At 46.6% G+C, this 25653-nt stretch overlaps 2 protein-coding genes across 2 annotated transcripts in view; both read left to right on the plus strand.

Annotated features, from left to right (window-relative positions):
- ABCA12 (ATP binding cassette subfamily A member 12) overlaps positions 1–4198 on the plus strand; it is a 65570-nt gene extending 61372 nt beyond the window's left edge. The window contains exons 48-52 of the mRNA XM_075755784.1: positions 368–471; positions 705–797; positions 1262–1367; positions 2054–2191; positions 3413–4198. Of these exons, the coding sequence (XP_075611899.1) occupies positions 368–471; positions 705–797; positions 1262–1367; positions 2054–2191; positions 3413–3532 (561 nt within the window). The 3' untranslated portion in view covers positions 3533–4198. The remainder of the gene's footprint in view (positions 1–367; positions 472–704; positions 798–1261; positions 1368–2053; positions 2192–3412) is intronic.
- Positions 4199–18840: 14642 nt separating this feature from the next.
- Positions 18841–25653, plus strand: part of BARD1 (BRCA1 associated RING domain 1) — a 45820-nt gene continuing 39007 nt past the window's right edge. The window contains exons 1-3 of the mRNA XM_075756015.1: positions 18841–19084; positions 19237–19293; positions 22928–23073. Coding sequence (XP_075612130.1) covers positions 18861–19084; positions 19237–19293; positions 22928–23073 — 427 coding nt within the window. The 5' untranslated portion in view covers positions 18841–18860. The remainder of the gene's footprint in view (positions 19085–19236; positions 19294–22927; positions 23074–25653) is intronic.

Here is a 25653-nt window from a genome sequence, read left to right on the forward strand (position 1 = left end):
GTTATGCTGTGGTGTCCATGGATATTTCAAACAGATGGTGCTACCACAGCCCGTCAGTTCCTCTGGAGTCCAACAGAGGTTGAGAGTTTCTACTAGTCACCAGGGGAGCTGTGCAGTTCCAAGGGGCGGCAAGGATGGAGCTCTTAGTCAAGCTGACTTGCTTCTGCTTGAAGGGAGCGTAGGATGTCTCTGTCAAATCCATAATACACCTGAAGATAATCCTTCTCCCTGGTCTGTACTAGTGTAATTCTCCTGTGGGTCCTGACTAGCAAACACGACACTAACGATGAACCTAAAAGGAGCGCAAGTGTTGGGGAGATCAGATTTTTGAGTGCAAATTTACATTCAGTTCTGCCTTTCCTGATAGGATGAACCGAGCTCTGGAATGGATCCAAATGCTAAACGCCACCTTTGGAAAATCATCAGTGAGGAAGTGCAGAACAAGTGCTCGGTGATACTCACATCCCACAGGTAGGGCTGGTTTGGCTCTCTTTCCAGTTTCAGGGGCTGCAGGGGTATGGAGAAGCCCGTCCTTCGCACTCCCCTTTCCTCCTCGCAGAATTTCAGGGCACCGAGCTGTGACAGGTTTGGGGGGGTTTGTTGTGGCTGAATGTGGGTGTCAGTAATGTTCTCTGATCACTAAAATAACTAATTTTTTTCTATATCTGCTCAATGAGTCATGAGTTTCTTGGTTGGTTTTTCAGCATGGAAGAGTGTGAAGCCCTTTGTACCAGGCTGGCTATTATGGTGAACGGGAGTTTTCAGTGCATTGGCTCGCTGCAGCATATCAAGAGCAGGTCAGTAAAATGTACCTATGTCGCTGTTACTGAACAGCATATGGAGTTACTAACCTACAGCTTGGAGGGCTCAGAACACGGGACCTTTCTTAACAGGGCATCAAAATAACGTCATTCTCTGGTTTGTTTCTTGCTACACCATTGAAATTCTGTGTTAACTAACTCGCTTTCTACTCTCTCACAGCCTTTTTTCCCAGAGACGTGTTCCCTCTCCAAAGTAATCTGTTCACTGCTGAAAATGTGAAAAGCATGTTAGGGCTGAGCTTTGATTTTATTAGTTGTCACAATAGCTTGGCTTCTTATTAAGATTCACTCCAGGTTAACAACCCTGACCCCATTCAAGCTGCACTCTGCCTGGATTAGATTTCCCCAAAGAGGCTCTGCAGCACTCTCAAAGGATTTTCTTTATCTGTATCTCTTTCCTACTGTGTTAATTGTGATTTTTTTTTTCTTTTTCCCCGTAGGTTTGGAAGAGGATTCACTGTGAAGATGCACTTAAATAGCAACACAGTTAGCACTGAGATGCTTACAGAGTTCATGAAGTCACACTTTCCAAATACATGCCTGAAGGTAAGCAGGACAAATGCTTTCAGGAGAGGCCCTTTTGATCCCTTCAAATTAACCAAGAGGATCTTGCAAGATAGACATCTCGTAACACACTGTGCACGCAGATCCATGCTCTCAGTGTAAGGGATTCTTACACATGCGCTTGTCAGTGCTATCAGCAACATTGTCCAAGGGGTTGGCGCACCCAAATTCCTTGGTGGCTTAAATAACCCTAGTCAAACAGCTGCAGTGACCTTGTAAGGCAGCTCTTAGGTGACCCTCTGCCCCTGTGAAGGGTCCCACTGAAGGCTGGACCGCACGGACATGCACTTTATATTCAGTGGGTAATGAGATGGTTGGGTGCTTCCAGTAACTCTAAAACTAGAGTAAGCGTGTCACAAATCCCATCCATTGTCTGTAATCCAATCTGTGCATTAATCAAAACGGCAGACTTAGAGCTGGAAAATGCTGTGGCTACCCTCAAGCTTCCAGCTGTGGGGCTTAACTATCATCTCCCAGTCACAAAAAACCACAAAGACTCCCACTGGACAATAATATTCCTCACCTTTGGGAGCCAAAAGGAGAGAACACACCCTCTGCCCCTTCATTCTCCCATGGCTCGGCTCCTCTTTGCTTTCATCCTCAGCCAGACAGCCGTGAGATCCGTTGGCTCTTTGTAGGCAGCAACCTCTTAACTTTACCCCACGCAGGATCGGCATTTCAACATGGTGGAGTATCACGTTCCGGTCTCTGCAGGAGGGGTAGCAAACATATTCGATCTCCTGGAAGCCAGCAAAGCTGCCTTCGATATCAGACACTTCTCAGTGAGTCAAACAACGTTAGAGGAGGTAAGGAATTAAAGATGTGTGCCCATCCATTTAAAACTGTTAACAGGGGAGCAGACCGATGGTTACTGCTGCACACAATAGATGACATTTTGAAAGGGATTTCCATCTATATTCCTCCTGGGGATACTTTATCAGTACTACTGCTTCCAGATACCGGTGCTGGCACTAGGAAAACGCACACCGAAAGCTGCCTGTAGCATAAAGGATCTGTTCTTCCCTCTGTGACTGCTGATTTCAGCAGCCTCGTGCATGTGGATGGAGGGCAGGAGTATGAATCACCCCCGAGTGCGGTGCTAGGCTTTCCACCAGTCCTGGAAATCTGCTTAATTTTGCTCTTTCTCGTACTGTATTTGGGTTGTAAATTCATTTAGCATTACTCCAAACTTAGCTTCATGGTTAAGTTCCATCCATTTCCCCTTGGAAGAACATTCCTACAGGCATTAAAATCTGGCAGGAAACACATCAGCAGAAGGCATGCTGCAAGGACTATCCAGAAGAAATCATCCTGTTGAGCATCAGCATCTGATATATTAGATCTGTCCCAGAGAGAGGAGCAAAAACTGCAGCCCAGTAATCCTAGGAATTGTTAAACAGAGATCTGGGGGAGGAGGTCCTCAATATTCCTTTAATAAGGGGCAGCGGCTGTGAGAGAAACAGGCAGACAAACAGCAGGAAGCCCCAAGTCATGTTTTGTGGGAGGACAGCTTGGATTTGTGTATATGCAAATGTGATTGCAGGTCGTGTTCTAGTAAGAATATTTTATGTATTCATTAGATCCTGTTCAAACAAAGACTGTTACGTGTGTTTTTATATATATACCTATCTATATAAGATGCAGTTGTGTGTGCACGGATGTCAATTATATATAGACAGATGGGTTTATAAAGTAATAATACAGCTGTATTACACTGTGATCAAAACGAGCTACCACACGGGTATTACCTTGCTAGCACTTTTGAAACACGAGCTGCAGGACAATTAGGTTTTGTACAGGATTGTACCTTTGCATCCCGGGTGTCGAGGTACAGGAGTGTGCATCCATTTATTTACATTAGCCCGCAGAAGCTCAACATTTGCAATTCTCAAATCCAGCGTGAATCCATTCCTGAGCACTCTCTCCAGGCTCACAGTCAAGTGAACAGCCATTCCTTTTTTTATATTCATTCATATTATAAATTATTTATGCTGTCACGTACTGAATGTTTTCCTTTAAACTTCTAGGTTTTCATCAACTTTGCTAAAGATCAAGCAGATCCTGACGGCGTGGATGCAGGTCCTGATGTGACACTGGACAGCTCTGACACGAGCAGCCAAGACAGCACCATCAGCTCCATCTATTGAAGGGACCCAACCACAGGGGATCGTAGAACCTGGGGAAAAGACCTGATGACCCCTCGGGGTTCTTCCAACCCTGTTTTCTGTGATTGAGGGGTGGTAGGGATAAAAAGTCCCATTTTCTTAAAGTACTTTTTTTTTATATGCACTTACTTTGTTACTAGGAATGTGGTAGGCATTTAAGACTGGCATTTGGTTACAAATCAGATTGATCTTTCCACAGGTTCTTTTTTTTTTTTTTTGTTCCCCCCCCCAGTTCTTGTTTTATGATCACTTCAATGCCTGTGAGGGCTTAGTTGATATCACATGCTGCTCATGGCCATTTGCTTCCAGCAGAAACGGCCGCGATGGGGCAGAGGAGCTATCACTGGCACCGCGGGGTGTTTGACAAAAAAGCCACCTCATGGCTGCCCTCTCTGAAAGCCCACGCTCCACTCCTTGCTCAGCAACAGACTTTCTGGGTGACCCTGAGAAAGTCACTGGGTTTTGCCAGGTTGCCCACTGGTGAGCCAGGGTTCACGGCCTTGCCCGACCTCACAGGGGCGTTGTGAGGATGTAGGTGTTACGTACAGAGAGTCACATATGCCGTTGGTGGGGGCCATGGTGGGTAATGACATAAAGCTTATCTGTATGTGTGGGTGATGTCAGTACAAATATAATGATTTTAAAAGTCAGCGCTCCCAGTGGTTTTGGTTTGTTCCTGTATTTTATTCCACCTCCATGTAATTCCTCGAGTAAGTCCTCCAGTCCCAGGCAGCTCCTGGCTCTTGGTACCCAGTGGAAGATCATTCCACCAACCAGCCCCCTTGTCCATTTGGCTGGTGTTCAGGGCTTCTTCGGGACAGCAGAATAACGGTACGAGGCAGGTACATTGGTTGAACCCTCTGACTCAGACGACGTTTGCTTCATAGGGCGTTCCCCTGACCAGAGTAAGAGCAACGAGCGTCTCCCTTGCTCAGAAAACCTCCATCTCCCAGGCGGCTCTGTCTCTCGGCTTCCCTTTTGGATCTTCCTCCTCCTCAATGCCTGAGCGGTGGCTGCCCCTGGAACTCCAGAGCTGTGTTTTCCCACGGAATAAGGCATAATTAGCTGCTCCTTCAAAGACTCTGCCTGCGGGCTTTAAATGAGAGGACTGCCTACCTTTGAGCAGCAGCCCCCCAGTACCCGAGTTCAGCGCAGCAGCAGGCACATCCTGCTTTTCCCCCCAGAATCATGAATAGGTAGAATAGTTTAATGTTGCTCTTTATTGTATGTATCGGCATAAGGCCGCAAAGTCTCGCTTTGGGGTCAGGGCATTGATGTAACGTGGTGCTATTCATCACATCGTTAACTTCAGGTCTTTGAGCTCATTAAACTTAAGGTTGCTGGTAAAAGAGATTGCCGATAAAGCTGGGTCATACTTGAGCAGCCCCATACGGCATGGGTTTTGGGTTCACACACACAATTCCAGCCAAAGGGGGGTTGGGTGGGGGTTTTTTTCCCTTTTTTTTCCCTCCCCCCAAAGCTAATTTGAGCCAAGGGAAACTTTTGATGAAAGCTGCAGTGACACATCTTTCTCACCCTGGTCATCAGAGGAGTTTTACTAGTTCAGTTCCCATTTGATGCTAAGGCTTGCTGAGACACTCACGCAAGGAATAGGTACTTTAAATATCAAGGGTGTTCGGGATTTTACGCTGGGATGCTGAAGTTCGGGGTTTAGCTACTGCGAGGAGGTTGTGTTTTCTCCTTCATCGTGGTGTAAACTTCTTGCTGATAGCAGGAGGAGTTTTGTTATGGATTGAAGGTTTTATCGAGCCCTGAATTATGCCTCAACCTGCTGACTGTAATTAAAACTGGAATTCAGCTTCTTTCCAGAATGCATTTGACACCTGCGGTTTATAAGTAACTGAAAAAGCTGCCCAGACATTCATTGTAGCTTCTATTATTATGTCTCCAGCTCTGCAAAAGCTCTTTTTTTCTCATTTTCATTGCATATCTTATACAGATCACAGTATAAAATTAAGCTTTTCTCTAATGGAGGGCTTGTGCTCCCTGCAAAGGACTCGGAGCATGAATGCCAATGATTTAAATGCAGCCTTGTAATACCAATCAGAGTATTATTTTATTATGTCGATGGCTTTGCAACTGCCAGTGAAAGATGGATCTTCAGGCTCTGTCCAGATGTACTTTACATTTAATTGAGGGAGACTGATACAAAGCTATTCTTTTGTCCCTTTAGAGCCTACTAATCAAAAAAAAAAAAAAAAAAAAAGGAAGTGATTCATTGGAATACTTCAGCAAGTTGCAGTTTAATTGGGTAAAATAGAGTGTTCAAAAAAAAAGGCAAAAAGCATCCTTTGAATTTCCACCCAATTCTGGCATTAATAGAAACATCTGCTTCATGCACAGTGTGTCACGGCCATGATATACGCTCCCCGTTTTCACTTGCAGGTAAAAATAAAACATCTGCTACTGCAATCAAGTCTGTAGGTATCGGTCCAAACAAGCCAAAGTTTACGTACTTAGGGGAATTTAATTGAAACCTGTGGAGAAGCAGTTACAACTGTTTAGGGGGTTGAAGCATCTGGCAAGGAGGTTGTATATAACCTCACCAGGGGCTGAATTACCTTTTGTGCCATGTCATGAGTATCCCTGCAGAGCCTCACCGATTCAACCTGTCCCTTTCGGAGGTAGGACGCACCCCAGGCTTGATTCCGGGGCCATAAATGTGGAAGCTAATACTATCCGTGCCTGTGTACTAGCGGGTGACTCCCTGGTGTCAGCCCTCTCTGAATCCCCTCAGAAATTTTTGCTTTACAGGACTCTGCTTTCAATAAAAAAATAAAAAGCCAGGCAGCCAACAAGCTTGGTCCTTTGGTCCGAGCGGGGAGGTAAGATCACTGAAAACATTGACCCTGGTGTACCTGGAAAGGACGGAGGAGCGCTCTGCGTACCTCCACACATCACCTCTCCAGGAGTGGGAGATGAATGCTGTGGTCCGGGGGGAAAACAAGCTTTTCATCTCACTGCTTTAATGCCATCTCGCTTGAGCCACCCTAATAACCCTTGTTTGAGGCAACAGGGAGCAACAGCGCCCTGCCGGAGCGATCACGCAGCCTGTATGTGTTAATTAGAACTGCACGGGCCTCAACTGAGCTTAATTTAAAAATGCTCTAAAATATTACAGACACAAGGTACGCGCAGTGCAATCACTATACAAGTCCGGGGCCGGAGAGACAAGGAGGAATTTCATAATTGGTTATGTGGATTGTGAGACTGATTCAAATCAGGTTTGTAATTGGAGCTGTGGACTTGGAGACAACAATTCAAATCTCCGTCCTGGCCCTCCTTCATTTATCGCTTTGCTCTGCTGATGAGAGTGCGGCGCTTCTCCGGCCTGATCCTTGCTTAGCTTCGGTCTCCGTGCAAATGGCACCGAGGGCTGAACTTGCAGGGTCAGAAAAGGTCTGGCAGCAGCCGGGCTGTCCAGAAGGGCCGACGTTAAGCGATGGTTTTCTCAGCCCTCACTACCGTAAATATAAATTCAGGGTCTAATTGGATTTTTTTATTTCTTTTGTCCTTTCACTAGAACCGCAGGAGTGGTTTTGTTCCTGGGTCAGATCAGAAAACATGTTTATAGGTCAAATGAATGCATCTAGGTACACGTAACTCGGTGACTAGTAAAGCGCCAGGAGCGGGTGATGCCCGCAGACCTGCTGCCTGCCCGGAGTCGCTCCCGGGATACAGGATTTGCAGGATCCAACCTCAGAACAGCCTCAGGATGGAGCCCCAGCCTGTCGTGGGGGCTTCGGCTTCCTTACATTGCTGCAGCTTCACTGAAGCTGCTCTGAGGTTTTTTGGCTCTTTACAAGCCAAAGAAAATGCTTCTGCATTTAATAAGGGAAGGGGTTTTTTGTGAGCTGGTGGAGGAAGAAAAATTGTTGTTGGATGGCAACAGCACATAGCGTGATTTTACTCTTTTTTTTTTTTTTTTTGCAGACAACAGCTGTGATCTTGCATAGCTATAACAAAATATCAACAGTGTATTAAAAAAGAGCACAACAGAGAAAAGCAGCAGTGGGGAACGACAAAAAAATGAATTCACCAGAATTATTATTCCACAACAGTATTTAAATAAAAAAAAAAAAATCACTCTAATTAATTTAGTTGTTCAGGGAGAGGGTGGAAATAAGGAAGATGGCACTGAAATAGTAAGAACAACATTAGTATGGGACACAGCCAGCGCTAACTTACTGTTGGCTCTACTCCTCACGCTACTCGCATACGCAGTGCTGGTAATGAGGGAGGAGGATGAGCCCCGCGGCGCTGGGGTGCAGCCCCTGCTCAGAGCAGCATAGGGAGCACGAGCCGGAGCAGGTCCCCCCAAAATAACTGCAGCGTGGAGGGGAGCTGCACAAGGCCACCCCAAGGGGTATCGGTGTTTTGGGATGGGGCCTGACCCGCGTCACGGTTCAATCCCGCAACAGCAGAAAGCTGGCATGTGCCAAAACAGGGGGGAGTGCCGGCGGCCGCATTCAGCCCAGGGCGAAGGACAGACAGAGCTTGTGCTTGTGAGCAAGCAAAGCTGGAAAGCAGGCGCCTCTTGGCTCCTGGGGGGTGCAGCCCCCCACTTCATTGCTAATCACTGCTCGAAGAGACTTTTGGAACTAGGCCATTGCCAGGGAGAGCAGTTCTGAGGGCCCCGTGCTGGGAGATAAGAGAAATAAATGGCTGTGCGCTCACAAGCTTTAAGGCTCAAAGCAACAATCTACTCATCTGCCCCAGCCTCCAGTTTAATGGAGGCTCTTGAATTTTAAGCAGCAGGTCTTTCACTACAGACAAGGGTGTTGGGCAGAAATGAAGCATCTCCTACAAAGAGCTCAGGTCTTCATGGACTTCAAAGAAAGAAACAAAAGAATGCATCTTGAGGGCACGACAGAATTTATGGTAACACATACAAGATAAATTCCAAGGGAAAACAGGGTAATAATTGAGGTTTTTACCTCCGTTAGCAGGTCAAGGTGAACTCTCAGCCCTCTACTCTCTCTGTCCTAGTTACCAGCTAAAGGGGTTTTACACAGCCCTCCGCTTTAATGTGCGGTGGCTCGCTCACAGCCAGAGCCGACCAAATTGAAGCGCATCTGTGCGATGGGGATGAGGAAGCAGGATGAAACGCCTCTCCATAACCAGACCCAATTGGGTTATTCCTGTGCAAGACAGCAATGAATTTAAGTTAAAATGATACCAACCAGATTGAAATGCAATTAAAGGAGGTCCCTTAGGGTTGCACATCCAATTAGTAGAGTACCGTTAATTACACCAGTGCAGTTTCAAATAGACACGTGCTGAGAGGACCATCAGCGCAGAGCTGAAGTCTGCCTGGTGACCCACATCCGCGAGGGCTCCAGAGAAGTGACGCGTGGGTTTACATCACCAAGCGGTGGTCTGCTCCTCTACTGGGGTGGCTCAGCACGGCCTAGGAGCAGGGTGACCGCTTGCACGGGGCACCCGCTGCTTTCGGGGTGTCAGCCCCAGCTGTGAGCTCCTCTGCCCTGAGGGTTTTTTCCAAGGGCTGGCGGTGGGAAGTCTCTGTGGAGAGATCTGCTTCGGGATGGATCACAAAGCATGGAGCTCGACAGAAAGAGCCCTGAATCACCTTCTCAAAGATCCCCCCCTCTCTCTTCGGGGTGGCTGCAGCAGGAGCCTGGAGAAGCTCCCAGGCTGAGCTGGGGCTCTTGCCTGAGCTGGGTAACCTAACCCAAAGGGCTGCCTCCTATTTATCTTCAGCCAGCCCCAGGAGCAAGGCAGGGGAGAAACACAGAGACCATTTTCAGCTTTTTAACTGCCATTTTCTCTAACAAATGATTGCTGGAAAGCAATTAAGATCCAGGTGGTTCTGAGAGGTAAGAGATATTTTTACACTTTTTGGTGCATAGGGCTTTCCCTCTTGCAGTGACTGAACATCCTCTGCTCCCAGGAGCTGTGAAAGCTAGAACATTTGGGTTGACTTTGATAAGAAAACTCATTAAAAAATTAACAATGCAAACATTACGAAATGCTAGTAACACCAGAGTGCTTCTCGGTGTTCCTCAGCCGTCTCTGGGGAGTTATGTGAGGTTCAGGAACTCAAAATACTTTTCTACCTCTACTTTTGAGCATAACACCACCAGATGCAGCGGGTGCAAGTCAGGAGTGCAGTTCTTGGCTAGGAGCCTGAGGTGAAGTCCTTGTTGAAGCCTATAGTCAGGCTGTCCTGGACTGCAGCAGGCTGGGGGACCGCATCTTGCTCCCCCAAAATTCCTATTTAAAATCCTGTCAAAGAGAGAAAGCAAAGCTGAAGGAGATGCCTCTTTGCCCATTGTACCACCGAGCCCGAGGGCTGGTCTGTGTTGATAACCTAGGGATCCAATTTTAATGTAAAATCACGACACCTTGCACCAGATTGTGCCCTAAGATCACTACTGATAGGCACACAGAAGCACGTGCTTCATACATCTTCATATGCTCCTCCTCAAGCGTTTCTTTCAGTACTCTCAATGTCACTAAGACAAGCAAAACTTGAGACCATAGGCTTAATCAGATTAACAATTATAATCATTCCCATCCATCACCGCAAAGCAGGCTGCGATGCTGCTGAATCCGTTCTGCTTCAGAAACCTGGGAAATCAGAGCCGCAGCTGATCAGCCAGACAAGGGCAGCTCAAAGCTTGCCATGGAAGAGGAGGAGAGCGATTGCTCGGGCTGACTTCTTTATTCATTTTTTTTAATTAGCCTTCAGAGCCTCCCTAGAAATTATTAAAGCTTCTCTGGGGAGTGCAGCGCCGCAAAGGGAGCATTTACCCACAGGCTGGTGCTTCACGCTGCGATAACCCTCTGCATGAACGCACTGGAGCGGCTGTACAGGATTCCTCCCTCGCATGGGCAGCGAGGCCTCTGCTTTAACCTGCTCTCTACATCGTCAGCGTTTGACCAAACTCATTATAGGCTCAGCAAGCAGCTTTTTTTTTTTTTTTTTTTTTTTCCCCCCGTAAACAGCTCTTTGCCACGCATTGGTGGATGGCAGCAAAGGCAAAGCTTGTACAGTTGTTATAAACCGCCCTGGTTGTCTGTCTGAGGTTCGCTGGGTTAAACGGAGCTTCTTGTTCCTCAGGGTTGGGTTATAAACTGGGATTTGTGAAATTGGGCAGGATTAGGGAATACCATGGAGTTGCAGTAATGGGGACCTTCACTGGGAGGTTTGGGGCTGAAAAATGGGCAGTATATGCACACCTAAGGTACAAGCCTGTGTTCGGGGAGGCTGCTTGTGACCTGGTTTTCCATCGAGATTATTTTTAAACTGGAAAATGGTGTTTTCAAAAGAAAAAGCCCACCAAAACCCATAAACAAACCAAAAAGCCCAAAACTTCAAAGGTCCCTACAGTGGACCCCAGATGCCTGCAGGGATGGAGATGTTGGAAATGGCTCAGCCACAGCCATCACGGGATGGGACAGTTTGTTCCACACATAGTTGCTACGCATGGTTATTCCAGTGCTTGAAATCAGCTCCTAGCTGACACGTTAATATAGTGCCCCTTTGCACAATACCCCACCGCTTCTCACGCTAAGTTAAACGGGAGAGATAAGTTTCTGTATTACTCATCAGCCTCACTCTGCAGAGGAGCTCACAAACCATCTCGCTTGCCTCAAAAGGGAACCGAGAGGGGGGATTATAGAAAAATCAGAGCACGAAAACAGGGGTTGGTCCTTACAGGGAGGTACGTTCGAGTGATGGACCCTGATAATTCGGAGGGGAGGGCGTGTGATGGTGCTGGCTGCTGCCACAGATTTGGCATTGCTCCCTGCGGAGTCTGGGGAAGCCGGCTGTGCCCCCCAGGCCAAAGGGAAGCAGCCCCCACGGCTCTCAGGTCAGATCAGCGTTTCTTCTGGCAGTTTATAGCAATCCTATTTGTAGATTAAAATGCAGCCGTCAAGGCTGCTCATACAGGATTTACGATGTGGCCTCAAAATACAGAAGAAAAGGAAAGCTGAACTCTCCTTTGATGTTTGCAAGTGTAAACTGCAGACCTGAGCTGAACACACTGTAAATAAGGATCATTAATCATCAGCTAAGCGGCACGCGGTTGCTGTTATTTATTATAACAACATAAATCATCAGGAACTGCTATCATGTTAATTTGGATTTAGTATGGATTAGTATAGAAAAAAAGAATATCCTTACCTATTTAAAAATAACTCGGCACCTAGGGATAAAGCAAGACCAGGAGGTCTCCGACATGTTTCGGAGGGGCAGCGCTCCTCACCGCCCCCCAGCCCTGCCTCCAGCCCCTGCGCAGGGGTTTCCCAGGTACTGCACGGCACCCATGTATCGGCATAGCAACCCCACGGGTTTTTTTCATTTGCAGCTCAGCTCTGTTTTTTACATTTAAAAAGCATGAGGCATGGTTTTTGTGGGATACTAGAGCCCTCTGCTCCTGCCTGTGGAAGGAAAGCGTAGCAGGGAAGAAGCATTTTACTTTAAATTAAGGGAACTTAACCCACGCATTTTATATTCTCCAGAAATGCCAGCTATACTCCTTGCTGCTTTTTTTTTTTTTCCTTCTGATTTGACTTTACTCACACTAGGAGGTGGGGCTGAGCCACTCATGCACCCGAGCAAGGCCGGCAGAGGCACCAGTATAACCATACGTGGTGTTCTGGGTGTGGAGCTCATGCCAGGACGGGACAGGTGGCCCCATCCCTCCTCACAGAGTGTGTCTGAATTCCGTGGGGATGGAGCTTTGCCCCAAAGGGATCCCCGTCTTGGTGCTTGGACACAACCGAGGGTCTACTCAACCTGTCGCCCCACTCGCCCCCGCCTCCCCCGAAATAACTTTAATTCTTCAAAGTGTGGCAGGTTTGTTGTTAACAAGTCATGACAAATTTCTCCCTGAAACAAGCCCAGCGCCTGCAGTCCCGGTAATCAGTTATATGCTGATGAAACCGGCGGTGCTGAGCCCTGACTGACAGCATGGAGATCCCTGACCGACCTCGTGGAGCACATGGCAACCAAAAGGTAAATTTAAAAGCGAGAACTTCAAAGGGACACTCGGCTGTATGTCTTCAAAAGGACACATACAGGGAAAAAGGAAATTAAATCCTGACAAAGGCACCTTGATGGAAAGGAAATGTTCTTGCTTTCTCCATTTAAAGAAACCCAAACAACCCACAAGACCCAAAAAAGCAGTATTTACAGTGGACCACACGCTGCCCTCAGCATTTTCACTTGGGACCGGATGGATGCGGAGACCCCAAATGGGTTCAGAGTTGCATCATGGCTCACGTCACAGCCTCATCGCAGCTCTGGTCCGCTGCCCTCATCGCCCCCTCGGCACAGCCAAGAAACCTCGCTGAAACCTTTAATGTCACCAGCGCTGCCTTAGCTGGGGGCTAGTCCCAAGTAAGAAATGGGCCTTGATATTTGGGAAATGAATCAGAAGAATTACGGCTTGGATTTTTAAAATTTAACGAAAAGGGAAATAAAAACAATTTTATGTTTTGGAGTGGCCCAAAGATTTCTTTCAGGCTTGATGCTGCAATGATACATTTAACATCAGGCTCATAATTCACAGGTAAAGAGAACGAAAGCGATGCTGCACCCGCACCTTGACTCTGCCGTGTCCGAACACGCAAGCAATTGCCTTTAATTGCCTCCGTCACTTTTAACCTGTGTTTTGTGCATGCCAGATGAACAGACATTGAACCAGGGAGAATTTCTCCAAGCATTGAGCCAGAGCTGAGGCTTGCATTAATTAAAATGGGGTTAATTATAATAACTGTAGTACAATAGGGACAATATAATAGGACTAAATAGAATGGGGTTAATAATAAGAGGGTTTAAGCTATAGCAGCCACTGTACAAAACCCGCACCCGACTTCTTCAAAGGTGGACTTGTATCCCGCTCAACTCAAGGGCAATCCAACATCTAAAAGCCGCTGCAAAGCTTTGACTGTGTTTTCCCGAGCATCCAGGCTTGCGTCGCACCAACCATATGTCTGCCTCTGCCTGCTAGCAGATTGCACCAAATATTTTCCTTTTTTTATCGTGGCTGAGCAAACAAACACCATCTGCGGGGCTCGTCGAGGGAAATCCTGGCCCCCTCCGCTCCAAAGGGAAGGCAGCCGTGCGCATCCGTGGGGCCTGACGTTTCTGCCATCCATACCCCGATACGAGAGCTTTTCTCTGCTCCTCATCTCTGCCTGCCCGCTGAGTTGAGTTAGGACCTGGCATTGTGCAGACATATTAAAAATTCAGATTTTATTACAGAAATGCTGGGTCCCATCAAAGGAGACTGCATAGAGATGACCCAGGCTTGTGGGACTGCCTTGGGGTGGTGGTAGGTGGAAGAAGGCAAGAAGGTTTTTTTTGGTTGGCTCTATCCACACAGGTATTTCTGGGATGTATCCACGCTGCCGGGGCCTTTGGGCATCTTCCAGCCATGCTCAAATCCCCGACCCAGGTCTGATGGTGATTTTTGGTCCTGCTTGACCTGCATAGAGCCAGGGGTCTGGGTGGGCAGCTGTGCGAGGGCACAAATTATTCCCTCTTCAAACCTTTATTCCTTTAAAACTCCCAGGGAGCACCATTTGATATGGAGGGTCTGTGCCATCCATTCGTGCACCACCGCACTGGTGGGGAGCCCTGGGAGCAGGGGAGCACCAGCAGCTGCTGAAGCAAAGGTGTGCACATGATCCCCAGCTGCATGGCTAGGCACAGAGCTTCCTCCCACTTTGCTTTTCTCTGTTACTTGCCTTTGTGTCAGAAAACCCTCTTCTCCCACCCCAGAAAGGAATCTCAATTTTGTAAAATCCCCTGCAGTTTTGACCCAGCTGGGGATTCACAGAAAGCTCTCACTCTGAGAGTAAAACGGGCCCAGCGGATGCAGGTGTAAATTACCTGTCACCTCGGCTGCTTTTCCACTTGCGCTTCTGCAGCTTGGGGTCCAGAGCACGTGCTCTGACCAAATCCTTTGTACAAGTGCCCTTTAGATTTAGCAATTCGTATGGTGAAAGCAGAACCGATGAACCACAGGCTTCTCTGCTGCTGCCTTTAATTAAAAATGCCGTGTCTAACACCAGCAGATGTTCCTGCTATCGAGACTCGACTAATAATTTAATGCCGTGTAATGCAATGCTGACTGTGCTGCTTAGTCTGAAAGCGTAATAGGCTTCTTTTATTATTATTATTATTATTATTATTTCCTTTTGGGGATCAAATCACTCAATATTTGAAATCTTAAAACTCGCTAGTCCAATGGCCCTAACCAATTACCGCACCGAATGATCTTAGCGGCCCCGTGTCTTTCAAGTTGCTGCCGCAGCCCACGATGCCTCCAAGACCACGGTGAGCTTGCAGGGCTTTGGGCGCGCAACAGAATTTTCCCCAGAGTGGCGGCCTGAGGAGCAAACTAAGCCTGTTAAATGCTTTGATTCAGACGTTTGGGGAAAGAGGGAATTCAAAGCGTGAGGCTGCTCTTCCTCTAATTTTTTTTTCAGTCTTCTGCGGAAGCAGATCCATCCTGTCACTTGCTGTGGGCGCGCAGCACGTCAAAGCTTAGCACCCTTTCCTGGCAGGGTGTGGTGGTTTTGGGCCGTGCCTGGTATTTGTGTGGATGAGAGGAGAGGGACCCCTCTTTGCAGATGCTTTGGCTCTTCTAACCCCCGGGAGAACAACTGACTTGTAAGACTTGAGGGAACTGCCTCCCTCTGCACACTCCTTCCCGTTACATGATGAATCAGGTAATATTTGTATATTTATTGAAAAACAGCTGGGGACCTTCGCTAATGAATAAAATATCAGGTACCGGTGTATTTACTTAAAAGGGTCTTTACCAAACGGGCAACGCTTTGAAATGAAGCAGGAGGTAGACGAGGATTTTTTACCTTCCTCATCAGCGGGGAAGCCGAGCACCATCCTTCAGTGCGGGTTTTGCTCCGAAACCCCACATTGTTTGAAAATCCCATTATCAGTTTAGCATGGCGAAGATGATCGTTGCCTCGGCAGGGTATGGAGCAGCTGATTCATGCGCGTATTGAACGCGACTGTTGCACTATATCACACCACTGCTGAAACCGTTTTACTGGCTTTCTGTCATGCAACAAATTTATTTTAAAGTGTGTGGGCCTTATACTGCCTGGAATGGCTTTACTTGTACTTTAAATACTGCATAAACCAAATTTAGAGATATATTTCTCGCTTCTCCCTGTTCTCTGCATCATTTTTTTTGCTTCTGAATGTCCAATTGGTTGTAGTAATTCAATGCAGAGGAAGATGTTTCTTAGATTTCAAAGAGCGCCAACTCCTTAACCTTTATAAAATTAGGGAGAATGAATCACTCGTGACTTTTACATCTTTCTCAAACACAAGTGTTTGTTAGATGCTGGCTGCCCAGGGCAGTGCTTTGCTTCAGTTTAACTTAGTTGTAAATGTTTGTAAATTCGTACATAATGTCTCTGCACAATGGAGACTACGTGCGCACACGTGGATTTATTGAGAGGGACACTAAACATATTTCAGCCGGAGGAAAGGAAGACGAGGTACTTATCTGTTTTATTGTCCTATACAGTATATATCGGCGTCTCATATTTTGCGAACATAAATGCCAGGTTTACTCAAGAGATCTATGGATCAAGTGTTGTTTGCAACCTGCGGTGAATGCTTCAAATTGCGTTAAAGTTTCATCTCGGCAGGAAGGCCTTTTGCCATTTTCCCCTAACCCTGCTGCACCAGCACATGCCGGGCGCTGATTTTCTGAAGCACAGGACGAGCGTACAATGGCCAAGTAAGAGAGGGTAGGACATTAAGTTTGCATCTGTCAACTGTTCACATTTAAGGGACAAATGACTGTTTTATCTTATTCATAGAATCACAGAATCATGGAATGGCCTGGGTTGGAAGGGACCTCAAAGCCCATCTAGTTCCAACCCCCTTCCATGGGCAGGGACACCCTCCACTAGCTCAGGTTACCCAAAGCCCCATCCAGCCTGGCCTTGAACACTGCCAGGGATGGGACATCCACAGCTTCTCTGGGCAACCTGTGCCAGTGCCTCACCACCCACACAGGGAAGAATTTCTTCCTAATAGCTAAACTAAATCTACCCTCTTTTAGTTTAAAGCCATTAACTCACATATTTTGTGAGTATATCCTGGTTTTGGCGGTGTGATGGAGCAGGTCCCTGTCCCAGCTCTATCCCCTGCAGCCCAGGGAAGGGACCGAGGATGCCCTGTCCAGCTGTGTCCCTTGCTGTCACCCCTCTCCTGCATAAAGATGTTCTGGCACCTGCATGCAGGATGGGAAGAGACACCATGGGAGAGATGAAATGGTCCCCAACCTCTCTGGGCTTGGGGACAAGCTCTCCTTTGGGCAGGACAGGGCCCAGGGCACTTCTCCCTGCCCCTTTCCTCCCCCAAGATGAGGACGCCGAGCTGTGAAGCAGCTCACCACAGTCAGCCACTGCCAGAAACAGGCCCGAGCCTGCCTGCCGCCCCGGAGCATCCGACACCTACGCACGTCTCTTAACACAGTGCGGTTTGTGTTTGGTTTTTGTTTCACTTCCACGCTCACCTCCGAGGCTGTTGATTCTTTCCCCAGAGCCGCTTCCCTCTGCGGCAGAGGGCCTGCCGATCCCCACCGCCGGGGATGACAGGCCGTTAGCAAAGGGGACACTGCTCAGCGTTATTAACACAGCGGGGGTGTTCCTGAGCACCGGCAAACAACAGGCTGTCACAGAGATCCAACCACACTTTTCACAGCTGGATCCAAGCGCACAGATGCAGTTACTGTGCTGTGGATAACAACAAACAGCCTTCTTCTCTGCGCCGGTGAAACCGAGACGTGTGTGGACGGGGACACCGACATCCACCCCTCTCCCTCGGGGCTCAGTCCCTGATTCTGCAAGGACAGTCACCTGCAAAGGACAGGTTGAACCCTTCGGACCCTCCACAGTTTCCTTTCTCATGATATAGATCAAGAGTTATCACGAAGACAGAGAAAGCCAAGGTGTTTGCTGGGATCAAGCCTGTTAGGAGATACGGCGACGCTGATTTAATAAAGGCTGAATACGCCACCAGTCAAATCAGTGTGACAGTATTTCACCCTGTGACACTTCAGCTTGCCCTTGTCTTCTTGGAAAACCAGGATAACTTATTAAGGAATGTTTTCAGCCCCAATTTAACGCTCATCTGAGAAGAAGTCCTTCTCTCTAGATGAGGTAAGAGCTGTGGAAAATGCCCTGTTGCCACCACCAATTCGCCCCTCCCGCCAGGCTGCCATCGCTCGGCTGAGCGGCAGTAGCCGACATTTTGCTGCTTTTATTTCACCTGATGAGCAGGGACGAGGGGAAACCATCCACCCGCAGGAAGCAAACAGGATGAGAAATGCCGCCGAAATTTCAGACGGGCTGCTGGGACACCGCTCTGACAGCTGTTTTCTACGACTGTTGCCATCCAAATTTTGCGGCTTTGCGCCGCTACGTCCTTTTATGATGAAGTTCCCTCAAAGAATAACTCGCACGCTTTAATCATGTTTGCTCTGAGATTTATGGCTTGATGCTTATTCACCAGCAGAGCTTTTCGATGCGAAATGTCAGTAAGCCTGTTATAAATCGCTCCTGGCATTCCTGTTCTATCTTTTATTTGGCCAGGAGTATTTCTACCTGAAAGTGATAAATTCCTGCTATAACGGCTTTATGTGCTTCAGTAATTACACTGTATGGGGAAGGTGGGGGCTGCGTCTATGGAGGTACCACCTCAGATTTACAGAAATCTGTAAAAAGTGGGAGATTGGGCTGAACCCTGAGGTGCTGCTGGATGCACAGACTGAGGAAAAAACCACTCTTGAAATCCAAAGTAACGGTGACCGGTGAAGTATCTTTGTCAGACTGAAGCTGATGAATGCGTAGAAGAGAGGGAAGAAAATTAAATTTGCAAAGTCAGGGCAGAAAGGGATCGGCACGGGGTGGGCGCCCCGCCTGGGCTATGCGCTGGGTGTGAGGTGGAGGCCCTCAGCACTGCGACGCTGCGCCCACCTGCCTGTTTCAGACCTTGTTTGGGTGCATTAGACATGTTCATTATAGACAGGTATCGGAAGATGTATATAGACGCATCGGGTTTGGGTATTTGATCCATTTGAATGCTACTGAGGTATTTCAAGCCTTAATTGCAGGCTGACTGCCAGCCAGCCCGCCGTTATCCTCAGCCCGCCCCTCATGATGGCCCCGCCCTTTTCCGCGCGGCCCCTCCCCTCTGGCCCCGCCCCGCCCTCCAAGCGCGGGAAGCGCGGCTGCCCGGGGGCGGTGAGCGCGGTTCTTCCGGGTGCGCATGCGCGGTGGCGGACGGGTGCCTGCGCAGTGGTGGCGGGCGGGCAATTTGGAGCGGTACCGGCGGCGAGCGATGCGGGAGGTGTTGCGCGGCCGTTCGGGTAACAGGCCGGCCTCGGGCGGCCAGCCCCTCACCGCCGCTACCGTGGCGCCGCCCGGCCCCCCCTGGGCCCGCACCCATGCCGCGCTGGAGCGGCTGGAGAGGGCGCTGAGCTGCTCCCGCTGGTAACGGGTGTTCCCCCTGTCCCCCCTTCCCCTCTCCACCTCAGCCGTTACGGCCGTTGGTCGGGGCGGTCGTTAGGGCGAGCGGAGCCGCCGCTGTGCCCTTAGGGCCTCGTGTGTTAATACTGCCGCATTTCTCTTTCCTCTGCCCACAGCGCCGGCGTCCTGCGGCAGCCCGTGTCCCTGGGGCAGTGCGAGCACGTCTTCTGCCTGTAAGTACCGCGGAGCGCCGGGCTCGGCCGCCCCGCCTCCCTCCCCGGGCCGCCGGTGCCTGGAAGGGCGCCCCGAGGCCCCCGCCCTCCTCGGTGCCGTGCTTTGGAGAAAGGGCGGGCGCCTTAGGGAGGTGGGCGCCGGTGGTGCTTTCTGGCCCGGGAGAGGAAAGCGGGAGCTGCTGGACCCCAGTGGGTCTGGCTCGCTGCTCTGGGGTGGGTGTCTGGCTCGCTAGAGTGAAGGGCCGGCTTTGTCAGTCCTGGTTTGGGGTGTAAAGGGGTCCCTCGGTCTGATGGGGGGTGTGCCCGCTCATGGTGGGGTAGGGGAAGAAAACAGCTACCAGTCCTTACTGTTTTCTCCAACTCCTTCCTCTTCCTCCCTTCAAAACCAACAGAAGAGAGCATCCTGGAACGCTGCTCCCTGTTTCCAAGGGGCCTTCGCTCCGGTGCTGCTTGTCATTGCTTCAGCCTTCTGCTCTGCTAACGGCTTTGCTCCTTCAGATCTGCTATTGTAGCTGTTCCTGTATTCCCGTCCATCTGAGTGCATTGGGATAGCATCGGTACCTCTGCTTATAGTTTGTCAAATAACTCAGTTTTTTTAAAATGTTCAGATTAAGTTAGAAACATCCTGCTAATGAGGCAGGTCTGAGGAGGTGGTAGTTACTTGGCCTGTCTTAGCAGAACTCACTGCGTTGTTGGTACAGGCAGAGTCTGAAATGTTCCTGCCCCAGAACCTCATTTGGGGAAGGTGGTGGAACCTTCTGGCTGTCCTGTATGTCACTGCTCTTCATGGCACCCAAATGCAAATACTGGGGGTTAAAAGGTCAGTCATATATCTTAAATAGTTTCTCTGCACAGCACATATGTGAGTTGTCTACTAAAATCCTATGCTTGTTGCAGTGGAGAGGGTAGACACTTTCTAACTTCTACTCATAAGCCAGTCTAGATATTCAGCTTTGCCTATTGTTAATACTGTAGTCACTATGTTAATAAAAGTGGAGGAAAACTCTCTCTCTCTCTGTAATGGCTGTGTATTTACTCCTTGTCTTCAGCGGCACCTTTCTAATGCGAGATGAAAGTGTTGAAGGTTTAAATACTAGCGAAAGGTTTCCTTGCTTTTTACGAAGTAACTGATTATGGGACAGACGCCCTCAGCGTCTCTTCAATCCAGTATGGATGTATTAAAAGATGTACAAATAATTTATTTTTATCCAGACATGTAGTTTCTTTCCCAGCTTTGGCCATTAATTGCTGTAGAAGATTCTACCGTCTGAAACAAATTTTTTGTTACTTGTTCCATTTGTACTACCTGTCCCCAGACTACTTGGTAAAATAACCCCCAGAAGCTTGTGCAAGTTATTTATAAATATGCTCATATCTATCTTATAAAATGTTTTTTCTCAGATGTAGTGTGAATTGCTGAAGGGGAGCATAAGGATGGCTTAATAAACGTAATTGTTTAGTTGTCGGGCATCTAAAGCCTTGTGGTTTTATTTTGCATAACCTCAGTATATTCTCAGTGATAGATTTCAAACATCTACTGTTTCTTTGAAGTATTTCTATTTTTAAGAAAAACTTTCAAGAAATCAGAAGATGATGCAGTTTGCGTTGATGAGGCTGGAAAGAATAGCCAATAGGAGTCTTAAGCATTCATTAGCAGCTATTTCTTACTCCAGAAAAAGAGTTTATTTGCTGTTATCCAAATTATTGTTATAGCTGATCTTTCCTCCTTTATGTGCCTGAAATTTTAATCATCAATTTAATGTGTCCTTTGATGACCGAATCTTGGATAGCGGCTATTTTTTTAAATAAAACTAAGGAATTTTAGATTAACTTGTTTACAAGCAAATTTGGTAGGGCATGAATTGAATTTGCAGTATTCTGACATGAACTGCTTCTGAGTCTTTGCTAAAGACAGATATTTATTAATATACCTGGGAAGGAGTGGGGCGAACAGCCACAGCTGGCTTCTGATATTTGAAGTGAAATATGTGAAACTAATGAACTGCAATAATCGGGTCACATAATGTAACTGGTTCTCCCTCAGCATAGGTTTTATTATGGCAGGGATATTTATTAAGGTCCGTTTCTGCAGTTTTGTCTGAGTAACTCTACTAAGTTAGTTATAGTTAATGGATAATGACTGTAAAAACCCAACAGCTAGAAGTAATTAGGAAATGTCGTGGTATAAAAGTCATTCTGCATTTCCTTTGCGCTACCTTTTACAGACGTGGGAGACCTGAGGCCAGCCTTCCTAGAGAATGAGACCTGGTCAGCTCTTATCTTTGCTCCAAGTGATTTGTCAGTGTTGTCTAGAATATGTCAGAGCCAAGAATTGTACTTCAGTCTCCCGATCGTAGCAGTATCTCAACCACAAGGTCCTTTACCCACTCAGAGCAGGCTGCTTAAAGCACAAAATGCATCTAGCAGCAATTTTTACATACCAAATTTCCCACCTTGGAATTAACTGAAGGCAGGATACTTGTGTGGTGTTTGAGGGAGAGATGCCAGTACAGAGAACAGATCTGAAAATAACTCTCCTCTTAAGGAAAGTGGTGGTAGTTACACTTCTGGTACTGCTAACCAATAATTCTGCTAGTTTGGGGGTGTATGACTCGGCTTCCAAGCTGACTGTATGTTTAGAGTCTAGATATATAAACTCTGATCTTCCTCTCCAGGTAGCAGTGCCTTTTACTATTACTTGCATTCTGTTCCTCTGAAAGTTTGACATGATCTGCTCACATTTCATTTTATACTTTTGGCTAGAATTGTGTGTGCTACGTGGTGGTAAGGTAGCAGAGAGTCTTGAAATGAGTTCAGTCTTGAGTATGTGAAGTTATAATGTATTTTTAATAGGATAGATTAGAATTGAGAAGTAACAATGGCCCTTGAATGTTGCAGTTCAGGTGGCAAATCATAAGGACTTGTTGGACTAATCAAACAAATAAAAGATTTTAGGCTCATACGGGGAAAGCAGAATTACTAAGAAGCTACAAGTGTTAAATGGCCTTTACTAAGTAAATCTCTTCCCCTGCCTACCCCACCTTGATCATCTCCTGACATAAATGCTCTGAAAGAGAAATGTGATGGAATACTCTGAATACCTGCAGCTCCTCATGGGAGTTCTGATAGAGAAGTGTTCAGACAGGTGAAACTTCACAATATCAAGAAAATTTTAAGTAGGAAAAAGTGGAAATGAGAGTTTTAAGGTAGGTTGGCTTTCTGTCATGTTTAAAAATTAGAGCCACAGAAGAATAGCCCTATCTTTAGCTGAAGTGTAAAAGAAATTTTACCTGTTTGAACCTAATTGTTATCTGGAGACAAACAGCAATGGAGCTTTAGCATACCTTGACAACTTGGATCAGCTTGCGAGTCTGTGGGAGTCACAAGATACCATGTCTTTCATGGCAGTGTCCTGACAAGGCTCTGGGCTCACCTTGCTTCATTATGGCTTGTCACTTGCCAAGATAAATATGTCCTCTCCTGTGTTTGTGGCTAACTCGTGTGGGCTTTACAATGGTGGCTTGTCAATACTAAAATAAGAGGCTCTTGCTGGAGCGTTTGGCTGTGAAAAGCTTGATAGTGAGTAAGGTAGATAACTTATGCTGGGTAATGGATTTTTACATTTGACTTTCAGATCTTGTGTGGGTGACTGTGTTGGCACAGAATGCCCGGTGTGCCACATGCCAGCCTGGGTGCAAGATGTGCAGATTAACCGGCAACTAGATAACATGATTCAGCTTTGCGGCAAACTGCGGCATCTACTGGGTGCGGACACCACAGGTAAGAGCAAACCTGGGTCTCTGACAGCCGTTGAATCCAGACTGCTCCAGTTCATTTCACATGCTTTGTAGAGAATGAGCAGTGCAGACCTGCTTAAGATTCTGAAAGGCTGTTCTGAATCATGTTTGGAAAATTTGATTTGAAGAGAACTGTCTGTATGGATTGCTCGTTCTTTGAATCTGTTTTACTAAGAAATCTGCATGAGCGGGGTAGTCCATAATTCATCAGAATCTATCTTCCAAAATTAGATGAAAGTGGAATAGATTCCCAAGTCACGTGGCAGTTAGTTGCACAAACCCGGGGCACGAGTTGTTGTATCTTGTGCTCTTATGGGAGCACAAATGTGTAATGTTCTGCAGTGTAGGCTTTAGAAGGGGCCCTCTTAAAGGATTAATGCATATATTCTCTTGCCTCTTGTGTATTTGTGCACAGAAACCTGCATGCTGTCCCAATAACTTTCAGTTTAGGGTTTTTGCACATGGAAAAAAACTGTGTTCCTTGCCTAATAGCGGAAGGAGGCAAGTCTTAACTCATCTATTTTCTGGTCCCTAACAATCAGCTAGTCTGCTACAAGGGAATTTTGTCATTGCTGACTGTGCTAGAAGATTGCAGAGATCGTACTCGGGGAATTCATCTTTCTATCAAATTTTAGACTGATTGTCAAAGTAGGAAAAAAAACGAAGTGAAATGAGTGTAGGTGAATGTATGTCTCTTCTGCAAGCCCAGAGAGGAGCGTTTTATGTAATACCAAGTTTTAGAAAACATTCGTTTAGCTGTCAGATACAGAAAAGGTAATTCTTCCTTCACTGTTGCTCCCTAATATGTTTGTCTAAATTAAAGATTCTTTTTTTAAGTCTAATCCCATTGGCACCTTTGTGTTTATTTATGGGATAGCTCTTTATTGACATGAAAATACATTGAAGTGAGGAGACTGGAAGCTTATGTCCAATTGTAAAGGAATACATTTTATATAGATACAAAATCCTATGGTGATTAAATCTTCTGGAGCATAGAAAATGTAGATGATAGCTTAAATAGGATTTCAGGGAAATGTTTTAAGTCATGAAGGCTTTTAAAAACATAGTTGGGGGAGCATCTCTGAGAGGAACTATTTGTGATTCTATAAATAAAGCATTCAAAATACAATATGGTAGTATTGATACTGTTTAGATGTTTTAGAGAACTCTTACAGATGGATCAAGTCTTACAAATTGGTCTGTTTCACTGTACTAGAAGTTGCATAATGCATTTACTCCTATAGCTCTTCTCAAATAAGGTTTGCATGGTTAAACCACAGAACAAACTGAGGTTCTTTTTATTGTTCCTTGTTCTAGCTTAAAAGCAGACCCAAAATTGAAGTTTACGAGAGCGTTTTAGTTGAGCTAAAGTTGTGAACTGATGTGGGAGCTTACTTTCCATCACTTGTAGCCTTTGACCTGTACTAAGGATGTTTCATACTGAGGTTAAGGGGGAAAAAACCTCCAGAGTTGGTGATAGTTCGCTGTCAGGAATGGTTTGGATACATAAGTAAATGAGCACACCTCTGACAATAGCTAATTATGTGTTCTACTATGGCAAATCATGGGATGCTGTAGCTTTTGAGATTTTGAGAACAAGTGCTTTAGGATGTTTTGTCATTCATCTCTGGCAAATGTGATACCTCCCATAGATGTATATCTTGAATTTAACGTCCACAAAGTGAAATATGTTTGAGCTTGGAGAACCAGGGCCTCTCTTGTTAAGGAGTTGCTTTCATGTTCTTATAGCACTGTAATTCTGCCACGTACCTGTTAACAATATTTTCTTTTCTTTTTTGTTAGAAGGTCAGAAATTGTATTTTATGTTCCGGTAAAGGAAACAGACCAAAAAAATCAATCTTTCTGTAGAGGAAAGGAAGAGAAGCAGTTGAAGAGGGAATCTTTCCATATATTTGGGGTTTATCCCTTTTGTGTATTTGTTTTATATGCCTTGTTTTGAGACAATTGTGGCTTGTCTCAAGGCTTCTGTTTGAGATCCTTGTTCACATTGAAGTTTCTAATGCAAATGCATCGTACTACCTGTTTTTTAATCTACGAAAGACCTAGTGAACGCAGTAAGTGGTGTGTGTTGTCCTTAAAAAAAGCACAGAACTTCTGTGACTGAAAAGGATAAGGTTAAACTCACATTTTGAATATTTGAAGTGTAAAAATCCCTGTGCGCCAAGGTTCCACAGTAGATATAGGAGAATAGGTTTTTACCGAACAGCATGTGTGTTCTCAGCAGCAGCAAGTAATTCAGGGAAGACTGCACAAACCAGCTAATGCTTCCTTCTAAATTAAAGGGAAGCATGGCAAATGACACTACAGAATAGTACCAGGGCAACTGAAGGAGAATTGGCAAACAATGAACCTGAAACTGGCTAGACAATGCAAACTATAGGTAGTAAATGCTGAGTCTTACAATTAATTCACTTGTTAGAGATGTTATATCCTTAGTCTGTGGCAAGGTGAGGAGAGCTGTCTGACCTTTTCACTGCCTAGTGTTGTATTTTTACAAGGGTAATGGGAAGCTATCTGGCTGGCAGCTTTTGTAGGTGAGATA

This window comes from Balearica regulorum, chromosome 6 (assembly GCF_011004875.1).
Source record: "Balearica regulorum gibbericeps isolate bBalReg1 chromosome 6, bBalReg1.pri, whole genome shotgun sequence".
NCBI classification, from domain to species: domain Eukaryota; kingdom Metazoa; phylum Chordata; class Aves; order Gruiformes; family Gruidae; genus Balearica; species Balearica regulorum.